General features: G+C 34.5%; 1 protein-coding gene across 1 annotated transcript; it reads left to right on the top strand.

Annotated features, from left to right (window-relative positions):
• Nucleotides 1-5,323: 5,323 nt before the first annotated feature.
• Nucleotides 5,324-26,076, top strand: LOC18431121 (putative protein phosphatase 2C member 13, mitochondrial). The gene is made up of 8 exons (XM_006841250.4): nucleotides 5,324-5,475; nucleotides 16,099-16,226; nucleotides 16,332-16,430; nucleotides 16,552-16,710; nucleotides 20,876-20,962; nucleotides 22,339-22,430; nucleotides 23,239-23,313; nucleotides 25,583-26,076. Exons 1-8 carry the CDS (start codon nucleotides 5,369-5,371, stop codon nucleotides 25,742-25,744), a joined length of 909 nt encoding a protein of 302 aa, XP_006841313.2. The 5' UTR covers nucleotides 5,324-5,368; the 3' UTR covers nucleotides 25,745-26,076.

Below are 26,076 nucleotides of genomic sequence, written 5' to 3' on the forward strand. Positions count from 1 at the left end.
ATCACATGCCACTAATTTAGATGCGCGCTTAGCTCGCTTAAGAAGTAATTTTATAATTTATTTATTTTTATGCCCTTATGGGATGTAAATTTTCCTAATATTTAACAAATAATATAAGATATTGATCTTTGGATCTATTTATTTTTATTTTTTATCTTGCATATTGCAATATGCATTAGCAATATCTATTATTAAATTGACTGATCAAGATATTTGTCCGAAAATAAGTGTATTTTTTTATTATTAATGTTGATAGTATGTGTAGTTATCCCCTCTTTGATTTAATTGTGTAGATTGAAGCCTTTTGACTTATTACGTTAAGTAATTACGTACAATACGTGTGAAGTTTGTGTTTTTAATTTTATTTTGTTTTTAGGTAGACGTGAAATTCATATGTTTTATCAAATAGCCAAATATCCATCAAGAACGTTGAGCTATTGAATGAACAAAAAAAGAGAAATAGTAATGCCTTTTGTATATTCCAAATTATTAATGATTTTTTATTTTTACATTATTTAATTTTTACTCTATGGGTTGTTCATATATTTTGTAGGATACTTGGGTGTTGATGAAAATAGCATTTTTTTTATTTTTATAACAAATTCTCAAATTTTACATAATAAAAATTAAAATGCTCAATAGAAATCATGCTTCTTTTTTTTTTTAATAAAAAATAAGTAATAGGAAAGAACAATTTATTCTTTATTTATTACTTAAATAACTTTGTATTGTGATATAAATTTTTTACTTTTTAAAAATTATTGGCCATGAATTTTAAAGGCACAAATTTTTATTTCTTAATATTTAAAATAAAATATTGTATAATTCTACCAAGAAGGAGCCAATTTTCAAATGTTTTATGTTCTTAAATTTTGAAACTTTCAACGTCTTTAATTACATCATGACTAACTTCTCTATCTAACAAAAGTTATACAGTATTGCAAAAAATTATTCTTATTATTCCATTCAAATTTCATCCATCAATTTTCGTTTGTGAGAAATTTTTGGACTTCTACAGATCATCGAGTTCCTAAAATATTATGCTTACTTTTTAGAAGAAAAGTATATATTATATTATTTCTAGTGTTGTCACATGCCACTAACTTAGATTATCGCTTAGCTCGCTTAAGAAGAATTTGATAATTTTTTATTTTTATGCCCTTATGGGATGTAAATTTCCCTAATATTTAACAAATAATATAAGATGTTGATTTTTGGATCTATTTATTTTTATTTTTTATCTTGCATGTTGCAATATGCATTGGCAATATATGTTATTAAATTGACTGATCAAGATATTTGTCCAAAAATAAGTGTAGTTTTTTTTTTCAATTATTAATGTCGATAGTATGTGTAGTTATCCCCTCTTTGATTTAATTGTGTAGATTGAAGCCTTTTGACTTAATACGTTAAGTAATTACGTACAATACATGTGAAGTTTGTGTTTTTAATTTTATTTTGTTTTTCGATAGGAGTGAAGTTCATATGTTTTATCAAATAGCCAAATATCCATGAAGAAAGTTGAGCTATTGAATGAACAAGAGGAGAAGTAGAAATGCCTTTTGTATATTCCAAATTACTAATGATTTTTTATTTTTACATTATTTAATTTTTACTCTATGGGTTGTTCATATATTTTGTGGGATACTTTGGTGTTGATGAGAATAACAATTTTTTTATTTTTAGAACAAAATCTCAAATTTTACAAAATAAAAATTAAAATGCTCAATAGAAATCATGCTTATTTTATTTTTTAATAAAAAAATAAGTAATATGAAAGAACAATTTCTTCTTTATTTATTACTTAAATAACTTTGTATTGTGATATAAATTTTTTACTTTTTGAAAATTATTGGCCATGAATTTTAAAGGCACGAATTTGTATTTCTTAATATTTAAGATAAAATATTGTTTATTTCTACCAAGTAGGAGCCAATTTTCAAATGTTTTATGTTCTTAAATTTTGAAACTTTCAAGGTCTATAATTACATCATGATTAACTTCTCCCAATTTTCAAATGTTTTATATACTTAAAATTTTAAACTTTCAAGGTCTATAATTACATCACGACTAACTTCTCTATTTTTAAAAAGTTATATAGTGTTGAAAAAAATTATTGTTATCATTTCATTCAAATTTCATCATTCAATTTTGGTTTGTGAGAAATTTTTGGACGTATATAGATCATCGAGTTCCTAAAATATTATGCTTACTTTTTAGAAAAATATGTAGTGCAAATAATACAGTGAAATGAAATTTTGTTAAGTAGTTAATGGCTAATTTTATTTTTTAAATATAAATTTTCCTTATTTTACAAGTTTACATCTAACTTAATAAAATTTTCCTTATTTTAAAACTTTGTCTAACTTAATTGTGATACTTTATTATGCCTTTCCATGCATGGTTGGTCATAAATTGTGAGGGAGAGAGGGAGCGAGATCTCTTCATGTGGATATGATAAAAGTCTCTTTATTAAGCTATGGTTCCTTGAAAACTCTGCATTTTCCTTCTTTATTTTTACTTAACCAACATGTTCTTGAGGACTTCTAAAAAATAAACTATACTTTATGTGTTTTCCATTTGAAGGAGTGACTTTTTTGTTTCCGTTACAAGATGTAAACAACTCAATGTATATTTATAAAGGAAAAATTTTTATATAAGGATGCTACTTTTATAATGTAGAACTACGGATGTCCCTCAAAAATCCATTGGAAAAAGTAGTTTTAATGTTGAAAAACCCTTTGACTGATCATCTCAACATCGAGACGTATGACCATGAAAAATAAAAAGATTTTAAGTCTCAGAAATAGTGCATTTTACAACATATTATCTACACTGTCCATTTTTAATATTTTCATATGTTTATAGATTTACTTGATTTTAATCATTTTTAAAATTTAAAATTTTATAATTAGATATAAAAATAGATTTTGAAATAATCCTATAAACATTTTACATCAAAATTATATACTTAGATAAATTTTGACCTACGGATGCATCCGTGTCAAATCTTTACAGAGAGGCACTATAAATTATGGAGAAGGGGAGGGCCTGTATTAGGTCCTTTGGCCAGACATTATATGGGCCCTTTATTAATATGAGAGGAATAGAGTTTTTTAATAGGTATATTTGGAGGTGATATATTTTTAGGAAGGAGAGAGATTCTTAATAGGTATATTTGGACAAAATCTAGGAATAAATATGGATGCTAATATATACTTATATGTTTGTTAAATTTTTATCATAACTCTTAAGATCTCCACATGAGATCTCTTTTTTTCGGTTGGCTTTTCTAGCACCTACCTTTCTAAAATTGGTTTGGAGAGCAATATAAAAAGATACTCTCCATTACATATTTATGTGATTATTTATATGACCACTTATTTCATTTCTACATACATTGTATGTAGTCCCACTAATTAAAATTAAGGATGAGGTTTGGATATGGTGCCCTCCTTACACTGTAGATTAAAGGGTGTTATTTCTATAAGGTTGCAACCTTAAACAATCCAATTAAGGCGCACCTCAAAAATTTATCATAACATTTAATTTTGGTGTACTTCCAAATTTTATCATAACATTTAATTTTGGTGTAAAAAATTATTAGGATTATCTGAAAATATATTTTTATATCTAATTATAAAAATTTGAAACCCAAAAAATGGTTAACATCAAGTAGATCTATAAACATATGAAAATCTTGAAAATGGACGGTCTAGATATTGTGTTGCAAGATGCACTATTTCTAAGACTCAAAATCTTTTTTTTTTTTTTCATATTCATACATCTCGTTATCGAGATGATCAATTTGAGAGTTTTACAACATTAAAATAACTATTTTTGATAGATTTTTGAGGTGCATATGTAATTCTACATTTTAAGGTTGCATCCTTGTATAAACTTTTTCCTAGATTAAAAGTGCACCTCTAAATTTTATTTAGAGATGGAGTTCTAGTGTAGGAAACATTATGATAGCTTGAAAGCCTATCTTTATCCTTAGTTATTAAATTTAAAACTATAAAAATATAACAAATTGGCATATCCATAAACATTAGAAATTCTTAAAAAATAGAAGGTTTAAATAATTTGTTACAGCATGTATTATTTTTAGTACTTCACATTTATGAATTCTGTGGTCGAGATGATAAAATTAAATGACTTTCTAACCTCAAAATAGTCTCTAGAGGATTTTTGAGGTGTAGGCATCTTATATGAGCAGTTATGCAATGTATAGAAAATGAGCACAGTATGATGCGTCCAATCCCAGCGAAATTTCGGCTGAAACGATGACATTCGGAAATCCCGTCCACTGTGAAGGGAAAACGGAGTAAGTGGCAGCAGCTATGTGCATGTGCGTGCCACGTGGCCACTTATTCAGGATGCCAAAGCCCACCCGCTCTACCATTTTATAATGTCATTCTTCCTCTTCATCCATCATATTATTTCTCTATATTTATGTGCAGCCCCATAGCTTCTTTTGCTCTCCTTTTTATATTTGGGACCTGATGATTTTTTGTATCATAATCAATCAATCTTAGGCCATTCCATAAAAATAATTTCTTCTCTCTTGCTAGATCTGTCTCTGTAAAGGACCACCACCATTTCCTTTTTTAGCAGGTTTTGCTGGATTATCCGTGGTTCTTAAACGTGTGATTATAAATAAATAATGTTTATTGAAGAGGCCTGCCTGGATTTTGTTCTAGGTTTCTGATCTTTTCGGCGTGGGATTGGTGGCTCTTATTTGTTTGAGGAGGTTAGGTTGTTGAAGAGATGAGATTTTTATTTTTTGGGTTCTCAATTGGCTTTAAGAGGATGTGATTATGTGTTGTTGCATAGGCTTGAATTAATTCAATAGTTTGTTGCATCGGTGTGAATTGATTCAATAGTCTTGGTAGGTCAACTAGTTTAAAGATTGAATATTTTTGCAATTAGAAGATCGTTGCAGGGAATTACTTGGTAACTATATAGTGGAATTCTTCAGTCACAAACTAGATCTGATCATGGTTATCGGTTTGGGACCCATCAATTTCAGAGGTTGAAAAAAAATTCACTTCTTTGTGACGTATCACCGGCCTGGCCTTCACAATCGATCGACAAGGGTTGGTTTTTTTCTTCATGCTAAGGCTTCAAAAGCTGAGTATTAGAAGGTGAATCAATAAAATAAAGTGTGTTTCTTTGGTAATCTGTTATCTTTAACTGATTTAGTTAGATGGTATGCAACTTTGGCCTGAGGGCTGCTTTTTTTCGAGCTGGAGCATCTGTGAGTCTTCTCGGAAGAGAGGGGCGATTGTGGGGTTTTAGTGGGGGAGTGAATGCACGGCCAGGATTGAAGTATCCTCTGTGTTGTAAGTTTACGGGAGCCAGAAAGATGATGGTGGATACGAATAATAGCACTACTGATTCTTCTATAGTGGATGTCTTGCCTGAGAAAGACAATGTCGAAGATGGTGGCTTTGCTAGCGGCGGCTGGCGAAGGTATCTGTTGTTGATCCCTCTCTCTCTCTCTTGCTTTCCCTTGTTTATGTCTTTCAGTTGGATTCCCTTTCCTCTTGATTAGATATGAGAATTTGTTTTGTTCAAAATATCAAGATTATCCATAATTGTGCATTTAAATTGTTCTGTGGTAAGAGCAGACGTACCAGATATCGGCTGGCATGGTTCATGATCGACATTGGTATTCACAAACCAATTAAACACATACCGGAAAACATGGACTATCATGTGATAACGTGGTTCTTAAAAAGAAAGAAAGATGTTGTGGATATAGTTTGCTTTTACTGAATACGCTGCATGAAGAAACACGAAAAATAAATGAATGGTACTAGGTAATAATAAGAGAAATATGAATAACTATGACAATTGATGTCGTGTTACTTACCTGAAATGTCAGTTGCATAAGTCTTCATAGATTAAAGATGTTGTCACATTGATGTCCTAAAATACTTTATGCAATTATCAGAAGAAAATAGTAGAATTATACATGCCCAGAGATGAAATGATCGTATTCCCATGAAATTTTGGTGAATTGAAAATCAATGGAAACTTGCATAGACAAGGTTTGCTGTCACTATCCAAAAGATAACCTTGGGGTTTGCATTATAGTAGAAGACCACCTAGGGATTTGCACTAGATAGCTGTACCTGCTACATTAATCCCATCACGTTCCCATGAGGACAGCTTGAGTGTGGATTGTCAAGCATCATCCCACAAACTTTGAGCTATTCGAAATCCCTAAGTGGATAGTACATAATGGTGTCTGACATTTTTGTCCTCTTTTTATGGGGTTTTCATCATCTCAATGGAAGGTCGCATTCTTGCCAAGTTTGGTAGGACTGCTAGTTATCTTGGGAAACATTTGTTTTTATTTATCGAAGAACTAAATGAGTGGAATTCTGTTACCTTTTGTGTACTGTACAAGTTGTCCTGTGTGACAATATATGGTCCATAGGCAAGTCATCCTCACCGATGAATTGTGGATATGAGCCACTTCTTTCTTTCTCTCTTTTTTTTTTGGAGTGGAGATGAGCTGTTGTTGTGCTGATGGTGAGCAACAGAAGCCATGCTTCTAGACACTATTCCATTATCCGACATGTGAATGCGTGTCTTTGTGTGTCTATGTGTGTGTGTCTATATATATATGTATATGCATGCATGCATGTGCGTGTATGCACGCGTGTGTGCGTGTCTGTGTGAAGAGGCATCTGATCATTTGTTCATTATTAAGATTTGATCAGCATAGGCATTTCACGAAGGCATCCAACAATTGTACGCTATGCTGTGACGGGGGTGCTGAAGTTTTTTTTTTTACGTGAGCTAAACAAGTAGCCCTTGCTTTATTTAGCATTATATTAACATGCGGTAATCATTGCGAGATGGGGTGCTTCCAGGATCCACTATGGAACAATTAAGGAGATGAATTCATTGGATGAATTCCAATTGGTGGGGTTTCATGTTCAGAACAAGAAAACAAGTTCCCTTTTGGTTTGACATGTGGTGTAGGAGGCTTTTCTGCTATCACTCTTTCCAACTGTGTTGGTAGGTCGGCCATTGAATCTTGCTTGTTAGAAATTGCCTAGGGGTAAGTGCAGTGTCCTTATTTAGGAGGAAACTTAGGGATTGAGAGTTTAATTGGATGTAAGTTTTTGGCCAGTCTGGAGTCTATCTTGATTTCCTTCACTGTTGTTGTATAGAATCAGTTAATCCCCCGATCTGTTTGAGATATTAGGATTATTTAAGCGTTCGATAGGTTTGACACATTCTTGGTGAGCTCGTTTTCGTTCATCTGTCATGTCAGCATTGTACATGGCCCATGCCATAGTTGTTGAAGGTGGGTGTGGGTGTGGGAGCGAGAGCGGATGATTATTGCTTGCAAGGAGTTCCGTAGTTTGGGAGCATTGGTACAATGCACATTTAAAAATAAAAGTAAATGATTAATTACAGTTTTTTAAATAATATTTAGATGCACCATTAATATACTAGAAATATATTAACAGTTAACAACATCAAAAAACTATACCAGAAATATATATATTACACTTACAAATAAACCTGCTTGTGAGTAATGACTCATAGTTATTTACTTGGGCCTTGTCATCTATAAGTCCTTCACAATAATATACTAACGATATTTATTTAGTCTTACATTGTCTATGACAATGAAGGATGTACTTCACATATTTCATTGATTTCAACAAGTAAAAGGCAAAAATAAAGCCATGCGGTAGAGAGCAGCTAAATGTCAAAATATAGGGAGAAAATAACAGGGAGAGACAGGGGAGAGACATCATTCCACTTTTGTATCACATTTACTAAAACGATGATAGGTTAAAAATCCCATAATCAGTTGTGACATAAGTTGGACCTGCCATTCCCTACCGAATTTAAGTTGGACCTCCCTACATTAAATTCGGTTTAGTGAGCATTGAATTTAGAGTGTTCCCTTTATAATTGATAAAAATTTAAACATCTCTTCCCCTTGGAAAACTTTATGGAACATGAATTTGAATAATTATTGCTGGCTTTTTATTGATGTACAATTATTGCTTTCTTTTTTTATACATGTAGGTTTATTGAAATCTTTTTTGATTCATTGCCTTTATTTGTTGTTTTCCTTTTAAAATATAAGAATATAGTTGTGTTGACTTGTTGACCATCCCCAATTAGAATGGACTTCATGAGATAACCGGAGAACGATCCCTCTCCTGGAGTGTGGAATAGCATTTCCGGAGTGGGATCACCACCCATGATTGGAAATCCTGGTAACTAAGGCATGTCCTATGTGAGTGGCACGGTTCATACTGGCTTCACCAAGAGTGCTTGCTCGTGGGCCTTTGCGCTTTATTGGACGAAGTTCTTTTCTTTGAGCACTTGAATCATCAAGGCTGCTAGTTCCCCTAAATAGCTTACTTATGTTAGGACATTTTTTGCCCATTGGGTTACTAATGTTGGGAAACTGAGGAAATTATTGGCCACCTCTTTCAATTTCCCCTTTACTAGTCAGTTGAGGAGTTTCTTCCTTTCTAGGTGAGCTGGTTCATGCCTTCTTTTGTGGGGGCCTTTAGTTAATGCCAGAAGGGGTGCTTGCTCGGGAAACTCTTACCTCCTGGCGATCCTTTAGGTATATTTGGAAGAGTCGTAATCGTAATGATCTTTGGGCTCCACACGATCCTCTACAAGAGGATAAGGGGTGCGATTATTTCCTAAGCTCTTGCATGTGTGCAGTCTTGTTGGTGAGAACTCAGGAGTTCAGTCCTTGTGGGTGTGGGAGGAGTTTCCAGAGATAGCTGGGAAGTGCTTTGATGCCCTTCTCAAGCCTGCTAGGGATATCTTTATCTATGCTGATGTATTGTTGCTCATATCTGGTTCAGGGTTTACAAGGGTTTTGCCTTCTATTATTGAGGGTGACTCAATTTACTTTTTGGGCCGTTAGGATTCCCATGGCACTTGGCCGATGTTGGGAGGATATTCTAACCTATAATGAATGCATTGCTTGCACACCTACAGGGAAGTTAATGACATGGCTCTTGTACTTGCTAAGGAAGGAGTGGGATTGTGCTCTTTATGCATGTGACCCTCTCACTCGGACCTTCGCATATCATCTCTTTGATACACCACTTCCCACACCCTCATCCCCACCCACCCCAAATCCCTCCCTAAACTACCTCTTCTTTCTCTTTTCTTCGATGCACTCATCTCGGTTTGTATACACTCTCTTGAGTGAAACTTGATGTCTACCTACTGTCTTACTAATTCAATGAGACTAAAAAGTAAAAAGTTCATGGATGCTTGGCCAAATCTTTGATAGATGGGCTCATATACTGTGAGATCACTTTCTGGATTGTAATGATTCATGGTGCCTCTTTGAATATGGTAAAGGGGCTACTGAAGTGTGCTTTTGGAGGCTTGGTTGTCTAATGCAGTAGACTTGGGCTCTTCTTGACGCTTCATTAGCTAGGTTCTGTTGTTTACACATTGATGCTGTTGAGGTGCCCAAGTTGTTGCCTGACTAGGTTATCCTTAAATTTGGGTTAGGCTTTTGGGATTGTTCATGACGTTGTAATTGATAGAGTCTGTTTGACTCTTGATACATATAAAAAAGTGAAATGTTTGACGAAAACTGAAAAAAGAAATAATGAAAGCTGTGTTCAGGAAGCTCCTTTAGTCTCATTCATTGACATTAAACTGTTTACTGTTGTGTTTCATTCTTTGAATTCAGTTCAAGGATTCCTCAGGCATTGACTGCACTTACAGACTTCATGTCTAGTACCATACTAGTGAAGGCTACGTGCTCCGCACATGTTGTGAGTTATTAATTTAGACTTTTTTAGTTTTATTCATGCTCTGATGGGAACATTTTATCACGTTTTTGTTATAAATATAAATTATGAATGATATCAAACAGGTGCATTATGTGATAGCTATGGTATATATATCTAACACAGTTGCATACATTACTGATATGGGTATAGTGCATTGGCGATTTATGGTATTATGGTAATACATATGATATGATAGTATGGGTATACAATTATAGAGGAGAGGTTTCAAGTAGAGATAGAAAAGGAGCTTTATGTAATTGGGACCTTAATAATATCAGCATCTTAACAATCGATTGTATGGCTTACTACCACGGGTTCGATTTCTACAATTGAGCTTTGAATTTTTTGCATCAGCCATCTGCTCCACTATTTAATGTTCTAACTTGTATTTCTTGAAAGGTCTGTCAAGACAAAAGGTGGAACGGTTCGCAAAGAGAGGAAAATTACGAGAAGAGTTTAACATGACTAACACGACTCAATTATTACATTATAATTCCAATAGAATCTACATTGAAATGTTGACAATATACATTGTGCTGAAAGCCTGAAACAGACCTAAACCTTCATAAGTGCAAGAAAACTAATAGACTAAATGGATCTAGTGAAATATATTTGTTCTAGCATAATGTGTATTTCTTGACATGCCAGCATGCTGCCTTTTACATCATTCTTACAGCTAGATAATCCACTTATAAAGTATTGATATTTTTGAAATAGGCCAAAAATGGATCAAACTCCTTGGTGTTGACCCTAGAGGACACAAATTGCAATGAGACCATGTTAACAGCAAGGATGTGCAGCTTGAATGTCACTATATGTGGTGTTGCTGTCTTTCATTCTACCATGGAACCCTGTCACAGTAACTGTTGTATCCCACGGCGATCGAATCATGTTAAAAACAAAGTTTTTTTGGATTCCTAAGTTCCTAACACCTTCTACTAAATTGCTTCATTTAATGACTTAGAGTTTGCATATTTGTAGTGGCTCAGTGGTTTCATGTGTATCACCCACTTTACATATATAAGGGATCAAAATGGTATTGGTGGCATTATCTGGCTTTGTCCCTCACCCCACCATCTCATTAGATCATACTTTTCTCAAAGTGCACCTATAGGTTCTTTATACATCGAAATTCCTATTAGCACTCTGTCCATTAGAACTCTATTTCTTAGCTTGAAGGTGTCAATCAAATTTCCTTCCTTGCAACGAGCATAGATGGGCACAAACAAGTGATTTAATCAAGCTTGACGGCCTTTACGCTCTCTTTAAACAACTTCAAAGCCTCTCCCTTATTCTTTTCCTAACTATGCCAATCAATTGGTGGGCATAGTTACTGGTAAGGAAGTTTTGATGTTTTCCTTTTTCTTTCTCTCTCTTACTCTGTTTTAGGCCCTTTTTTATTCTTGGAGAGTGAGAATTTCATTTTGTGTAATCCTTTGTTGACTCTCTACGTATTTGATTCCTTGAACAAAATCTAAAGTGTTATTCACCTAGAATTAGTCCATGCGCAAAAAAAAAACAAAAAGAAGAAAGAAAAAGTGTTATGTGAAAAAAATAAAAGAAAGACACTTTGATGGAATCTATCTAAAAGTAAGGATCTTAGAAGATGGATGGCAAAGGAGTAACCAAGGTGCAACTAATACATTAAAATGCCATTGGAGTTGAGTCACTTGAATCTGTTATGGAAGCTATAACTCAGATGCTGGACCAAAAAAAGAATCATCTTGAACAAGTAGAAAGGTAAATATAAGAATATCCTGCACACCTTAGGGTGAAACCTGTGTGTAATTTTTATGTTGCCGTAACACCACTGCCTAAAGTGAAACACCAAATTTTGGTTTATTAAAGTTAAATTGACTACTTAGATTAACTTGCTGGACTAATGCAGAGTAAGTGAACATTCTTCACGTCCGAAGACTCCACTGCTATCTAATTCTGATGGCTGCACACTAGTCTCCCACTGCTTAAATTCGATTTACTGTTTTATTATTATTTTCAAATTTATTTTTTACGAGGTGCTAAAATGATAGAAGTTTGCTGCCCTTTTCCTATATTGACGTTGGTTATTTTTTAAAAAAATAAGAAGTAACAAGTTGTGGGCAATATCATGCATATATTTAATTATTAGCTTTATTGTAATTCATCTTAATATTGAGAAGAGTTCTTCCTCTCGTTGTCAAAACCAAGGGGCTAAATGGCATGAAAGGCATAATTTCTTTTGTTATGTTTTTTAATGATTGCTAATGCTGTTGACATTTGCTTTGTGACTTTAATCAAATGTCTCTCAAATTGGAATCCACTTTGCATTCTGGTTTCTAGAAAGGAAAAAAAATATAGGCAATCACATATGATCTGAACCACATACAGTCATGGATCTTTCATTAATCGACCCATTTTCTTCTATTGTTGTATTTTTTCTCCTTATTTTCTTGGGGTTTTAATGAATGTACTCCTAATTAGGCTAAATATTTACCATTAAAAATTTAGCTTGTTTCATACCTGAATTTATATTCCCAGCTCTCTACTATAGTGATTCTCATGTCTAGTACTTAAGCTCTTGAGATTGTTTGGTACTTAGGTTACATGAGGATATGATGTGATTCTCATTAGTTTGTGAAGGTCAAAGCAAGTAAGTTCATTCTTTGTAAGAGCGACTACCAGAAATCAATCCCATTTATCAGGATACAATATTGATCATTTTAATGAGTAAAATGCTAAATAGTCATTTTTTAAGTAAGTTAAGGTAAATTAAATAAGTTTTAGAGAGAGTAGGTTGAATAGATATAGTTCAATTTTTTGGGCTGTCAAATCTGAGTGTTAAAGAAGCCAAAGTCATGTTTTTTTAAATAATCATTTGTTGATTCTTTTATTATCCCATGAATTTGAATCCAAAAAATCTTCCTTAGTTTACGTTTTTCACCTGAGGGAGAAAGTAGAGTTTGTGCTCCCATGGGAGCATAGTACACACACTAATATATAATATAATATTAGATTGAGGGCGAAAACATAGTATAGTGTACTTTTGAGGGATTACATTGTCCACTTACCCTCTCATATATAAGATCCATATAGGAGTATTTTCTTGTTCTAAAATTTATGGATTTAAAATAGCCAAATGAATGTGTGTGTTTATATATATATATATATGATTTTGAGTTTCGAAATGCTTATATCTTATTGCTTATTTTTTTCTTTTCTTTTTTTGGAAAAATAATCATCTGGTGATGCTTTCACTTACCCCCTTAAATATTAAACCAATTTAAGAGTATTTTTTGGATCTAAAATTTTGGGATCCACCTAAAAAATGACCAAATGAGTATTATTTGAAAAAAATGGATTTTGAGTTTTTAAACAATTAGATTTGACTTCCCCAATTTTTTTAGGAAATACTCATTTGGTGATTTTTAAGTGGATCCGAAAATTTTGTATCCAACAAATCTTCTTGAGATTTTTCACCTAAAATGTCATGTGGCCTTTATTGTCCTGCGGGAGTAAGATTAGATTGAGAGTGAGAATATAGTAATGCATTGCTCCTACGGATTCACATTATACACTTTGTCCTCTTAGATATAGCACTCATTCAAGAGATTGATAATTTAAATTTAATTTTGCTTGTTGATTATTAATGTTGTTTGATTTACGAAATTGTTCTATTTACATTTTAAATTTCTAGAAATTTAACTTTCTATATAAAATGTCATCTATTAAAACCAATATTGTGAAATAAAATCTCCTTCCAGGATAATATGAAATTAGTTAGATATGTTATAAAATATGAATTCTAGTGTCATCCGACATCCCACAAAATTGGGAGTCCTAAAAAAATACCTTAATACCTTACCTTGATTTTTACCGAAGTTGCTCCTGTAGGAGCATATTGTGATTTCTTCTTTTTCGTGGTAGGGTTATTCATGATTTATTATATAGCATTCAAAGCTTTATTTTATTTTTGTCTTTAATATAATATAATGTAAGGGTGTATAAGGTGCACCTTATACTATACAAGCAAGGTGAACATCTAAATTTTGCTAGAAGATGTACTTCTGGTGTCAGAAACATTATGATGGTTTCAAAGTCCATGTTCAACCCTAATTATGAATTAAAATTCTAAAAATGATGCAGATTGAGCAAATCTATAAAAACTCGAAAATCTTGAAAATAGACAGCCCAAATAACTTATTACGAGTTGCATTATTTTTAGGGCTTGAAATTCTTTCTTTTTCTTTATTTTATACATCTTGAGGTCAAGATGATCAATTGGAAGGTTTCTAACTTGGGAAAACTGTTTTCTACTAGATTTTTGAGGTGCACCTTACTTCTAGAGTGTAAGGTTGCAACCTTATATAAACTTTTTCATAATATAATGTAACAACATATAATACATAATAATATGTTATAATATATAGCATAATATAATATAATATAATACATATAATATTATGAAATAGTTGGGATACGGCTCAAATGATGAGAATATTGTATAAGGTCTACACATGAGCGTGTTTATTTATTTTGTCTTAATAATATAATATAATATAAAATAATATATATGTATATATATCATCATCATCATCATCATCATCATTTTAGCCTTTTCCCAATTAATTGGGATCGGTTACATGAATCATGGTTTTCCATTCTGCTCTATTAAAGGCCATCTCTTTAGTGAGGCTATAAGTCCCCATATCTTTTGGGACTACTTCCAAGCACGTCTTTTTTGGCCTACCCGTTACTCGTTTCAGTCCTTCCTCTTGAACTAACTCACAGCTCCTAACAGGTGTTATACTTGGCCTAAGTTTACTCTCTCTCATTTTATCTCCTATTGGTGCCACGCTTAAATTCTCTCGAATAGATTCATTTCTAATTCTATCCCTTCTTGTCTTGCCATTCATCTATCTCAACATTCTCATCTCCACACACTCATTCTATGGGTATATTGTTTTTTGTCCGCCCCATGGAGCAAAGTTGGTCTCACTGCTATCCTATAGAACTTTCCCTTCAGCCTCATCATGAATATCTATATATATATATATAATATTATATATTTTATCAGGTCTTCACTGTGAGCTTACAATAACTCCACCAAAATTTTGGTTGTTTTTGGCGAGAGATGTGGGTGTGTGTGAGAAATATGCATATTCAGGTACAACCCTTTGGGTGTATATTATGTCTTTAGTCCCTCACATGACACACCCATAAAAAAGATTCATGAACAAAAAATTTTGTTTTTCTAAATTAACAAAGAAATCAAATGTTATTTATGCATTAAAATATTTTAAATATTTATTTTATATGTAGATATGTAAACCAGCAGGACCAAAAGAGTAGTAGTTTGTAAGGAAGTTCATTTACCCAAAGAACTTGTCATCGAGCCTATACATGAACTTCCAAAGACCTATTCATCTGACGCGTGGTTCTGAAGAGAGCTCATGCTTTATTTATAGTATATGGTTATTCTCTACTTTGTTGCTTAGAGCATCATTCGTGGAGATTTGGATTCTATTCTTTACTGTTATGTCTTCTAATTTTTGTTCCTGGAAAGTTTAGCTATGCAATCTCTTAAGGAATTCTGATAGGCATGTAGTTGCTTCTCGTTTATGAGTTTACATCTTACTGATTTGGTGTTCGTTACTACGCATTAATCCTCGTGGATGAATCATTTCTAAAGTCATGCATCACTTGAAGTGGATTTGAGTAACTTGCTGCACTTGTCTTTCTGAATTTGGATTTGGCATCATGTGGCATGGATTTGGCATCATGTGGCATCTTCACTTACGGTCCCTCACCTTCTCCTTTTTTATGTTTTCATGTCAAAGTTGTGCTTATGTAAATGAACTACAGTCAAACATTCTGGTTTCTACGTGTATTAGAAAAAGAACTCAGCATATTCACTTGTTCAAAGAAATGTTGTAAATATGTACAAGGCTATGCATGTAGAAAAGTTAGCAGCATAGTAACACCTTTGTTCTGGTGTCTGTCCTATTCATTTGAGAATAGATCTATATCATCATTGTACCTGAAAATCGTCTGTACGTTTCTTTAAAGAATCTATATTCTATTATTATGATTTTTTATGAACATTTCCATATGCAAGTCATCTTTTATATATGATTTCTTTGATAGCCAATGAGTTATTACATGGTTTATTGGGAAGCTATTGTAGGATTACATTTTTTTATATCCGTTCCATTAAGGCCTTTGGCTCTATGGATTCTCACACTTTGTAGACTTCAGTTCTTGATATATGGTTCGCTTTGTTATTGTTTTGAATGTTTGTCAGTGAGGATGGAAAACTAAGCTGTGGGTATTCAAGCTTTAGAGGAAAAAGATCAAGCATGGAAGATTTTTATGATGTTAAAACTGCTAAAATCGATGGGCACACAGTTTGTCTGTTTGGGATTTTTGATGGTTTGCTTCCCCCAAACTCTACTAAATTATTTGATTTGTTTATATTTTGCTGGTAGAACTTTTCGATCTGGAAATTTTGATTTTTTTGTTTCTCCTTGCTCGCAGGTCATGGTGGTTCGCGTGCTGCTGAATATTTAAAGGAACATCTTTTTGAGAATCTCATGAAGCATCCGCAGTTTGTCACCGACACCAAATTGGCTATAAGTGTGTCTGGCATTTTGATACTCATTTCCTAACCAGTTTCTTTGCATATAAGGTTTGCTTGTTTTGAACTCATTGAAGAAACCTTAATTTTGTTTGATTGGTGATACCTTGTGAATTTCAGGTGAAACATATCAAAAGACAGATTCGGATTTTCTGGAAGCTGAAAGTAACACTTTCAGGGATGATGGTTCAACTGCTTCAACAGCGGTGTTGGTCGGTCGCCAGTTATATGTTGCAAATGTCGGAGACTCACGTGCAGTGATATCAAAGGCAGGAAAAGGTATAGCAGGTTTCTAGTTTACTTCATTGTTTCTGGGAGGAATTACCTCTGAATGACAAATACATGATGTTTCATGATGATGTACTTGTAGCGTGATATGGTCCTGATAAAATTTGAAATGTGTAATGATTCCCTTGTTATCTTTGTCTATATATATAGTCTATGTGAAGCCACTAAACTTTATAGTCTGGCAAGTGTGATTACCTCATCGAAACCAAAGGTTAGTTTGGATATCGAACAAAAAAAGCTCATCATTTGGAAAACTTGCAAGTTTCTGAATATACATCCAAATAATTTTAAAGTTTTATTTATTTAGCTATAAAGTCGTTTGGCTGTTTTCATTTTTTTATAGTTTGAACCAGCTTATTTTATCTAAATGATACGTTTGTTTGGCTTCCAAAGGAGATATTTTGTTATAACACACCCCTTCAATGAAAGTAATAGCAACCCTCTAATCAAAACATAGCAGTTTCTGCCATCCAATCTCTTGATCATTATGAAGCCTTTGCCTCCAAAAGGCAAAGCCTCTTATGTCCAAAAAGCCCTCTAGTCATCCAATCTCTTCATCAATATCAAGTCTTTCATCTTTCTCACCTTCTTAGCAATTTCAGGAAAAGCTAAGAATAAATTTAGAGGTTCCAAGCCTCCATCTCTGTCTTTGCTTGGCATTAAACGCCATTCCTAGACAAAGACGCTCAACACTGGCGATTGTGATTCAGGACCAAGTCTCAATGAGACACTCAGGCACGCCCAAATCCAGTACCCAGGAGTAATCTTTAATAAGACACTTGGTGTAAGGGCATCATTTGTCATTAGTGAGAAGTATATTTTTAAAAGAGGCCAAGGACATTTATTAGTTGTTAGAAAGCAACTAATGCCTCATGTCGATGATGCCACCTTCCGTGTAGATGTGACATCTCATGTGGGTGATGTTATTCTTTGCAATAGTTAATAAACGTTTTTGGTTCTACAAAAAATTCAACTTGATTAATTACCTAAAGTACCTCTAGATATAAGTCATTTATATTGAGAAGGGTAGCAAGTGTAGTTTTAGGGCATACACCACAAAGGGAGAAGCCTAACAAAACCAGGGGGTGTTAATGGTTCGGGTCAACTTGGGTCGGTTTAAGGTCAACCCTGATTTGGGCACTAACTTGATTGGGTCCTAGTTAGACCTAGACATGAGCCGGACCTGACTTAGGCTTGTCTTGGATCTAGGTTATTAGACCTAGACTCAACTCGCTGAGTTGGGTAAAGAAAACAAAATGTGTTATAAATATTTTATAATATATAAATAATATTCTTATATATTATATATAAATATCAGCTCGGGTTAGGTGTGGTCGATCTTGACCCAGACCCAACCCGATAAAGTCTAGGATGGACCTAGATCCAGACTTGATTTAGGTTAGCTCCCTATTATTTGGACTCGAACCCGACCCATTGGGTCCAATATTTGGGTTTAGACCCATACCCATGTTAGGTCGAACCGTTGGGTCGATAAGTCAACCCGACCCAATTGCCACCCCTAAAAATCCATAGAGAAAGAAGTGGATCATTACAAGTTCCACTAGCCCAACCAGAAAATCACTAGTTTGATTAGCCTTTTAGCTTTTCTGGCTCAAAGACTAGATTAGAATGAGCTTTGAGTCCAGTTCTCAACTCACTTGCACAAAATGGTAGGGGGGTCCAGTCTTTTATAACGTGCTTGGAATGGAAAGTTAGCTAAGAGGGCACTACTATATATGAATCTATTTTCTATCACTTTTTCCTTCGATCTACCCACAATTTGTGGGGAGAACCCCATTGATATACGTGAAAGAAAAATTGGTTGAGAGAGGAACACCATATCAAAATTTGAGTTCATTTGGCCATGGGAATTATGAGTTATGGCCATGTCTTTGAGAGGAAGAAAACTTGAATGTTGTTGGAAATTGGGTCCCCATTGCACTATGCACTTTTTGCAAAAGTTTGGTGGTCCATTAGGCATTGCTGCAAAAGTGGCACTTGATTTGAAACATAAGCTTCTAGTGTATTCGGTGACGGATATCTAGGGGCTCTTTTGCAAATTTGGGCTGTTTAGGGGCTGGCATCCACTTTGTAACCCTGAGAGAGATCCGAAGGGCCATTCTAAGTCATCCAACTTCCGATTGAGCTCAATTTTGGGATTTTAGCTTTTTATCATAGTGCGTCCCTATCATGAAAGTTTTGAATCATTTGGCAATGGATTTCATAGTGCTCTTTTTTAAATTGAGGGCTGACTTGGGCACTCACTTTGTGTTTCAGCTTTGGGAGCGACATTGTGGTCATTTGGTGTCGGATCGGCTCGATGCTTGGAGGGTAACCTTGGGGTAACTTAGGCTAAAGTTAAGGACCTTGGATTATAGGTTTGTGAGGTTCTATTTCAGCTTGAGCATGCAGTTGGCTTGGGTTTTCTTCGTCTTTAGCTAGGGGCTCCTTCTCATTATCTAGAGAGGATCTACAATTATTGGGCTCAATCTTAGGCTGCTTTCATCAAGGTACCGGACCCTACCTACGATTTAGTCAAGTGAACTGGGAACTGGACTCAAATCTCATACAGTCTGATCTTTGAGTCAGAAAAGCTAAAAGGCCAATCAAAACTGGTTTGATTTGCTAGATGGTTTAATGGAACCTTTTTTTTATCTATTTCTTTCTCTATGGATTTTTAGTGGTTATTGGGTATGGCCGACCTACCGGCTCAATAGGTTGACTTGACACGGGTATAGGTCTAGACCCAAATGTTGGACCTGATGGATTGGGTCTGGAACCAAATAGTATGAACCTGACCTAGATTCGGTATGGATCTTGGTCCATCCTTGACTTTATCAGGTTGGATTGATTCTGGGTCAGGATGGATCCCACTTGACTCGACCTGATATTTATGTATAATATAATTGTATACTATTTATATCTTATAAAATATTTATTGCACAATTTGTTTTCTTGACTCGACTTAGCGGATTGGGTCTGGGTCCAATCAACTAGACTCAAGGTCCAAGTCGGGTCTGAGTTAGGTCTGGGTCGAGCTAGGACTCAGTCAAGTCAGTGCTTGGATTAGGGGTGACCCTAACCCGACCCATTAACCCCTTAAGTTTTTTTAGGCTTCACCCTTTATAGTGTAGTCCCTAAAATTACACCTAATACCCTAATTTCTGAATATAAATGACTTATGGGTACTTTAGGTAATTAATCACGTAAGTTAAAATTTTTATGGAAACAAAGATATTTAGTAACTATTGCAGGAGATGACATCGTCCACATGAGATGTATATTGTCCACATGGGGGGGGTGATACAGCATCCACGTGGAGCATTAATTGCTTTCTAACAACTAATAAATGCTATTGGCCTCTTCTAAAAGTATCTATTTACCTCTCACTAATACCAAAATGCGCCCTTAGAATGTTTTTGCATTAAAAGTCAGGGAAAAAGGTGTCCAATGAATATTGGGTAGGTTAAAAGGTATTGTCGTAAGCGAGTAGTCTAAGAAAAGCTATATATATATATATATATATATATATATATATATATATATATATATATATATGAAAAAGCTGGGATTAGCCCACAAGCTCATATGAACATATGAGCCCAACGGCCCAATCTAACGATCACGGATGTCCGGTAGTGTTTGAATTTTAATATTTTTTCTACGAATCCAAATCACTTGAAATTTTAGGATGGTGTTTATAAAAAATAGTTGAATATTCGAAAAATATCAAAAAAATATTTTACATGAAATAAATTGAACAAAATACCCCTGAAAAGTTTCCGGGGTATTTTGGTCTTTTTTGCCAATAATATTTTTTTATATATTTTTATTAGGTGCGTCTTGATGAGAAGAACGCACACCTAAAATTTCAAGTGATTTGGACACCAAATGAGGTCGTGACCGTCAGATTGGCCTATATGGACATGGCGAAAAAATCATAGGGCTAAAATGAATTTAGAGGGCGTAGAAATTTTTTATAAAAAATTGCAATTTAAATATTAAATATTTTATTTTATTTTACATTTGATTGTTATGCTACATAGACCCTACTATTTAAACTTGTGTTATGTTTGTTATTTATAGTAGATTCAAGTCAACTGTCTTTGATACATTGCAGGCAGCATTACTAATTGCAGGTTTTTCTTTATGTCAGCCATTCCCCTTTCAGAGGATCATAAGCCAAACAGAAGTGATGAGCGCAAGAGGATAGAGAATGCTGGAGGAGTTGTTATGTGGGCAGGTATGTGTTCCCTATGTGGCTCATGTTTCCCTTTGATGAATTGCAATATTGCTGTAGAAAGAAGAAAATCTACAGAAACACAATGCTTGCTCTTGTAATGGCATAAAATCTCATGGCTCCCTATATCACAAACATTGCATGGATTCCACCCTTCTTAGGGTTTGGAGACCATTTTAGTGGCTTCCAAACTTGCAACCCATTTTGGGTCTTTTGGTCCCTTTAAGTACCCCTTACAATGATGGAACAACCAGGAAACGGTTCACTGATTGTGAGAACATGAGTGGCTTGATTTAGAAGAAACTTAAGGCCAAGGTACATGCGTATTGTGGGGCAGCAACTTGTGGATAAGTGTAACTTGGGGCAGCGACCTGTGGATGAATGTGACTATAGCCCTTGTCTGCTAGGGCAATAAATCTGACGCTTAACTTAGCAATGATTAAATTTGTTAGAATCTAACCCTTGAAATCGATTAAATTTTTAAGATATTTCAGGTTCTGATTAGTAAAGGCTGCAAAGGCCTATAATGAGCTCTATATTGAGGAGTCTTAAGGTTACTGAATGTCCATCTTAAAGCAAGGTCAAGGTCTTGACCATTTATCATGAATTTCGTATCATTGATTGGCTGAAAACTAAGCCTGTTTTGATAATTCTGTTGAACTTGAATTAGTGAAAGAAAATAATTAATAATTCTGTTGAACTTGAATTAGTGAAAGAAAATAATTACTTTTCAACATTTTGATGAGAAAATGAGGGTAAGTTTGCTCGAGTTCAAGGGCATTTTCATATGCTAAAGTTGGTGCGATTTCATGTTTGGACCGAGTGGATCATTTTTGATGATAGGTTGGCTGGGTTTGAACAAAAACTTGAGGTGGAGAGAACAAGCACATGAACTTGTTATGTTGTTTATCTAGCAAGGTGCCTTTTTGGTTGTTCACAAATTTATGACGGAATGCTTTCGGATGTTTTCTTATCAATTTCGGAGAATCAAGTCAATTCTCTCTATTGGTGAACTTGCTTTGTACCTGTATGTTTATCATTTACAGACACGGTGTGTTTGTATTTACTTGAAGGGCACAATGTTCAAAATGTAATTTGCATGGAAATGGGGTAGTTTCAGTTTTATTCTAAAATTTGCAATAGGTACTTTTTGACATAATGTAATATGGCATGCTGGAGTCACTTTTAATTGGAGCCCAGTGTGCAACTGCGTTTGGCCAAGTGTTTTTTTTTTTTTTTTTTTAAATCGACATTTTCTTCGCCTTGAGGCATGTAAGAAAAGAGCGGCTTCACCATGTCTTATTTGTTGTCAAAACTTAAACACAATTGGCTTGTCGTAGTCAGATGAAGTAATTAGATATGAAACTATTATCTCGCAGGTACTTGGAGAGTAGGAGGTGTCCTTGCAATGTCCCGTGCATTTGGCAACCGGTTACTGAAACAGTTTGTAGTGGCAGAGCCAGAGATTCAGGTAATTCATAGGATGGTAATGTTTAAGAGTTTTTGACTACTTAATATAAGATAATAGAGAGCCTGAGATTCAGGTAATTAATACGATAGTACTATTTTAGAGTTTTTGACTACTGAATGTAGTTAAAGAGTACCTGAGATTTGGGTAATTCATAGGATAATAATATTTGGAGTTAATGTCTAACTAAGTGTAGTTTAGAGAGATAGGGTATTTCCCTCCTATAATACCAGGTAAAAAATATAATTTGCTCCAATAAAAAATGTAATTTGCTCCAACTTTATTTTATGTGCATGCTAGCATCCCAACGTGATGCTACCTGACAATCTAAACAAAGAAAGAAACGGGATTTGTCATACCTTTCTATAGATAAAATATACGAAACAAAATTGGATACTAGAATTAAACATCAGAGAGGAGTTGACTTCTGCCTCTTATCTAGAGTACTAAGAATTTGTCATCAAAGCTACTCTATTTTATCTATCCTTTCCTTTTATAAGAGATTTTTTCCTTATACGTACATTCACAAAAAGAATTTTCATCTGAGAACTATTAATTACAATAATTTGCTCTTGTATTAGAATTTTGGTGGAATGTTTAAAAGCGTGTTGCCTAAGGAGCATTAGAAGTAAACGGGTTTTCTGCATGGACACTTTGCCTGTTATGACCTATCCTAGTAGCATAGGTCTGGACCTGTTAGTTACTCAGTGATGAGGAAATCAGGGAATGCATCAGGAAAGTGACTTGCATCTGTCTATGAATCAGGAAAATGAGTGATGGCACTGACATTATCTGTTGGATGCATTTTCAGGAACAAGAAGTCACTGAAGATCTTGAGTGTTTGGTCTTGGCTAGCGACGGCCTTTGGGATGTTGTGCCAAATGAGGTCTTTCTCAAGTCTTACCTGATTCTCAACAAATAGCTACTTAGAGAGAGAGTTTTGCATGCAAGAAAGACTAATTTATGGTGCACACACTTTTGGGGTGGAATTTGGCGTTGGACGTGTTTTTCTTGGTTATCTTAGGAAAAACGATCTTTTAACGTAGTGATTTTTTTTTTTTTTTCACATTTTGTATGTGTTTTTATTTTCATTGTTTCCATTGGTAAGTGTTGCATTTAATCATTTGATTGTATTCTTATTCTATTTAAAGTCTTGAAAGAGTTAAAACTTTTTGTATAGAATATACTAGAAGTTTTCTTCTTCTTTTGGATAAAGAGGAACTTTTTTAAGAAAACAAGATCATCATTTGATTCACCTTATAAACAATCCCGAAAAGGAAACCAGAAAATAAGAAAGAAATCCTTTGCAATCTTGAAACTTTAGATTTATTTGTCCCTCAAATGGATGGTTCAGAGTCCGTTTTAGGAGATAAAAAGTACATGACTGGAGTCCTTGGTCTTTTGTGCTGGTAATTCAGGGACAATGTGGTCAATTCACTTGGGGTAAAATAGAAAGTGATATGTAGTGTTTTGTCTAAATAGTGATGCTTTGTTTAGCTTCTATGTATTTTTAGGATTAAATTTTTATATTTAATAAATGCTTTGAGGGATTGTACGTTACTGTTGGGTTTCTAATGTATAGGGGACTTGGTTGGTAGTATTTTAGGTTTAGGTTCATTTCTTGGTTCTTAAGTTATGGATTTATGGATTTATTTTCTTATAAATAGGGTCTAATGGATCCTTGTACAAAGATTGAGTTATCATTTATGTGTCAGAACTTTCGGGTTCTTGAGCTTTTGAGCTTCTTTCATGGTGGTTGTGGTCTCCTCGTTGTGAGTCTTTTACGCTACCTGGTTCTTGCTGTATCAAAGTGGTAGTAGACCAGGCTCGATTGCATAGGTTTAGAGATCTATTAGCCTCACGTGATCCTCAAGACCCGAACTGTTGCCCTGTTGCACTCTTGATGGCAGACTTTTTTCAAGAAATGGATCAGCTGATGGATCCTATGGCTTATTAAGCTGCAAATCTGAAAAGCTTGTTGAGTAAGAATGACCTAAATGTTATTTGCATCAACTACTCCCCAAGTTGGGGACATTTTCAAGAAACTCTGAAAGAGAACTTATTTGACAGTGTTTATTCGGAGTTCTGAGTTTGATTTGCCTCTACCTTATAAAGTGAGTGAATATTAGTTTAGATGAAAGACGAACCCAATTCCAGGGACAACTCGCATAAATTTGTTGAAGATCAAGCACTATTAACATCCATTTTAAGGATGTTGAGGCAGCAAAGGTTTGATGTAGAAGAATGGTGAATCTTGGCACTTCTCGAAGGTTAATTCTAGAAGCAAATTCTACAAAATATAAAACGTTTACAGAAAACTAGTGGAGGGTGTCATCCCATGTTAAAAGAGCAGTTTCAAAAAGTGAATTATGGGAACCTGATGATGGAATTTCACAATGAGCTGTTGAATGAGCTGTTGAAGTCGAGGATGAGTTCCTCAGCCCAGGGAGAATGATGGAGATAAAAAATATGGGAGTTGGATTTTTTTGTTTTTGTGTTGGAAATTCAGTGGCCAAGTGGTTGATTGATGAGCTAAGGAATAAATAGGAAGCTGATATGTAGTGTTTTGTTGTGCATTGTTCGGTTCTAATATGTTTTTAAGATATAATTTTCGTATTGCATTCTTAGGATGGAATTCTTGTTCTCAGTAAATGACCGACACATGGGGGACATGGTTGGTGGAATTTTAAGTTTAAATTCTTTTCTTGTTTCTTGAGTTTAGTCTTGTCTTTTTCTTTTCTTTTGAGTAGTTTCATTATTGATTGATTGAATTATAATTCTGTGTCGGAACTTTTTAGTTATTGAGCCTTGAACTCCTTCCCTCTTTTGAAGGGGTTTTACCCATTCTTGCTGCGGCATCTGTTTTTGAGAGTGAATTGTTCCAAAGCAAATTTTCTAGTTTTTATTTTTACATTTTAATGGAACTGGCCATGGAGTGGCTAATACAATCTGAAAGTTTTCAGATTCAAAAAAATTTCTAGTCTCTCTCTAGTCACGAGACGAACCAATGCAAGCTAGGGCTAGACCAGCTACTATGCGCCCTTCTGTTATTGTAATCTTATCCCTGTAGTTAAGAGGAACTATTTGATTTGATGTAACATCAAGATCCAAATAAGGAAGTGTGGATGCTGATCTGAGCTTTGATTCCTGATTAGGATGCGGTGTCCCTTGCTAAAACTGTGGAGGAGCCTGAGGCAGCAGCCAGGAAGCTCACAGAGACTGCCTACATGCGTGGCAGTGCCGACAACATCACGTGTGTCGTCGTTCGATTCCATCACAAGGCGGACTTGGACTCCCCACTTTCTACTGAAGACTAGGACTTCTCGCCACCAACACCGCCAAAAGAAAAAACTCTTATAAGTCACTTCTATCGGCATTCTTAAACCTTTGATTTTATTTTATTTTATATTTAAGTTGCTTTCTTGTTCTTTGTAGTTTATTTATTGTATTGCTTGTTCTCGTTTGGTATTTCCTATCTTGTTTCTATGTATTTGAAGTTTTGGGCATGGATAGATGTGCTTGAAACACTCTTTGCACTCTGAATCAAGGATCAATCCTGGCTAAACAGGCTTGATGGTTTTTCAGCACCCATGTATGTATTACATAGTACTTATGAGGAAATTCGATGCTCCTGCAGGAGCGTACTATC

The sequence above is a fragment of the Amborella trichopoda genome, chromosome 1 (assembly GCF_054954075.1).
Source record: "Amborella trichopoda isolate Santa Cruz 75 chromosome 1, AtrichopodaSantaCruz75HAP2 v2.0, whole genome shotgun sequence".
In the NCBI taxonomy this organism is placed as follows: domain Eukaryota; kingdom Viridiplantae; phylum Streptophyta; class Magnoliopsida; order Amborellales; family Amborellaceae; genus Amborella; species Amborella trichopoda.

What these genes read in the sequence shown, in the direction of transcription:
- LOC18431121 (XM_006841250.4), top strand. Translation starts at nt 5,369, where the DNA reads ATGATGGTGGATACGAATAATAGCACTACTGATTCTTCTATAGTGGAT. An exon ending in TCTGTTTGGGATTTTTGATG is followed by an intron (nt 16,227 to 16,331) that starts GTTTGCTTCCCC and finishes CCTTGCTCGCAG; the next exon opens with GTCATGGTGGTTCGCGTGCT. An exon ending in AGGAGTTGTTATGTGGGCAG is followed by an intron (nt 20,963 to 22,338) that starts GTATGTGTTCCC and finishes ATTATCTCGCAG; the next exon opens with GTACTTGGAGAGTAGGAGGT.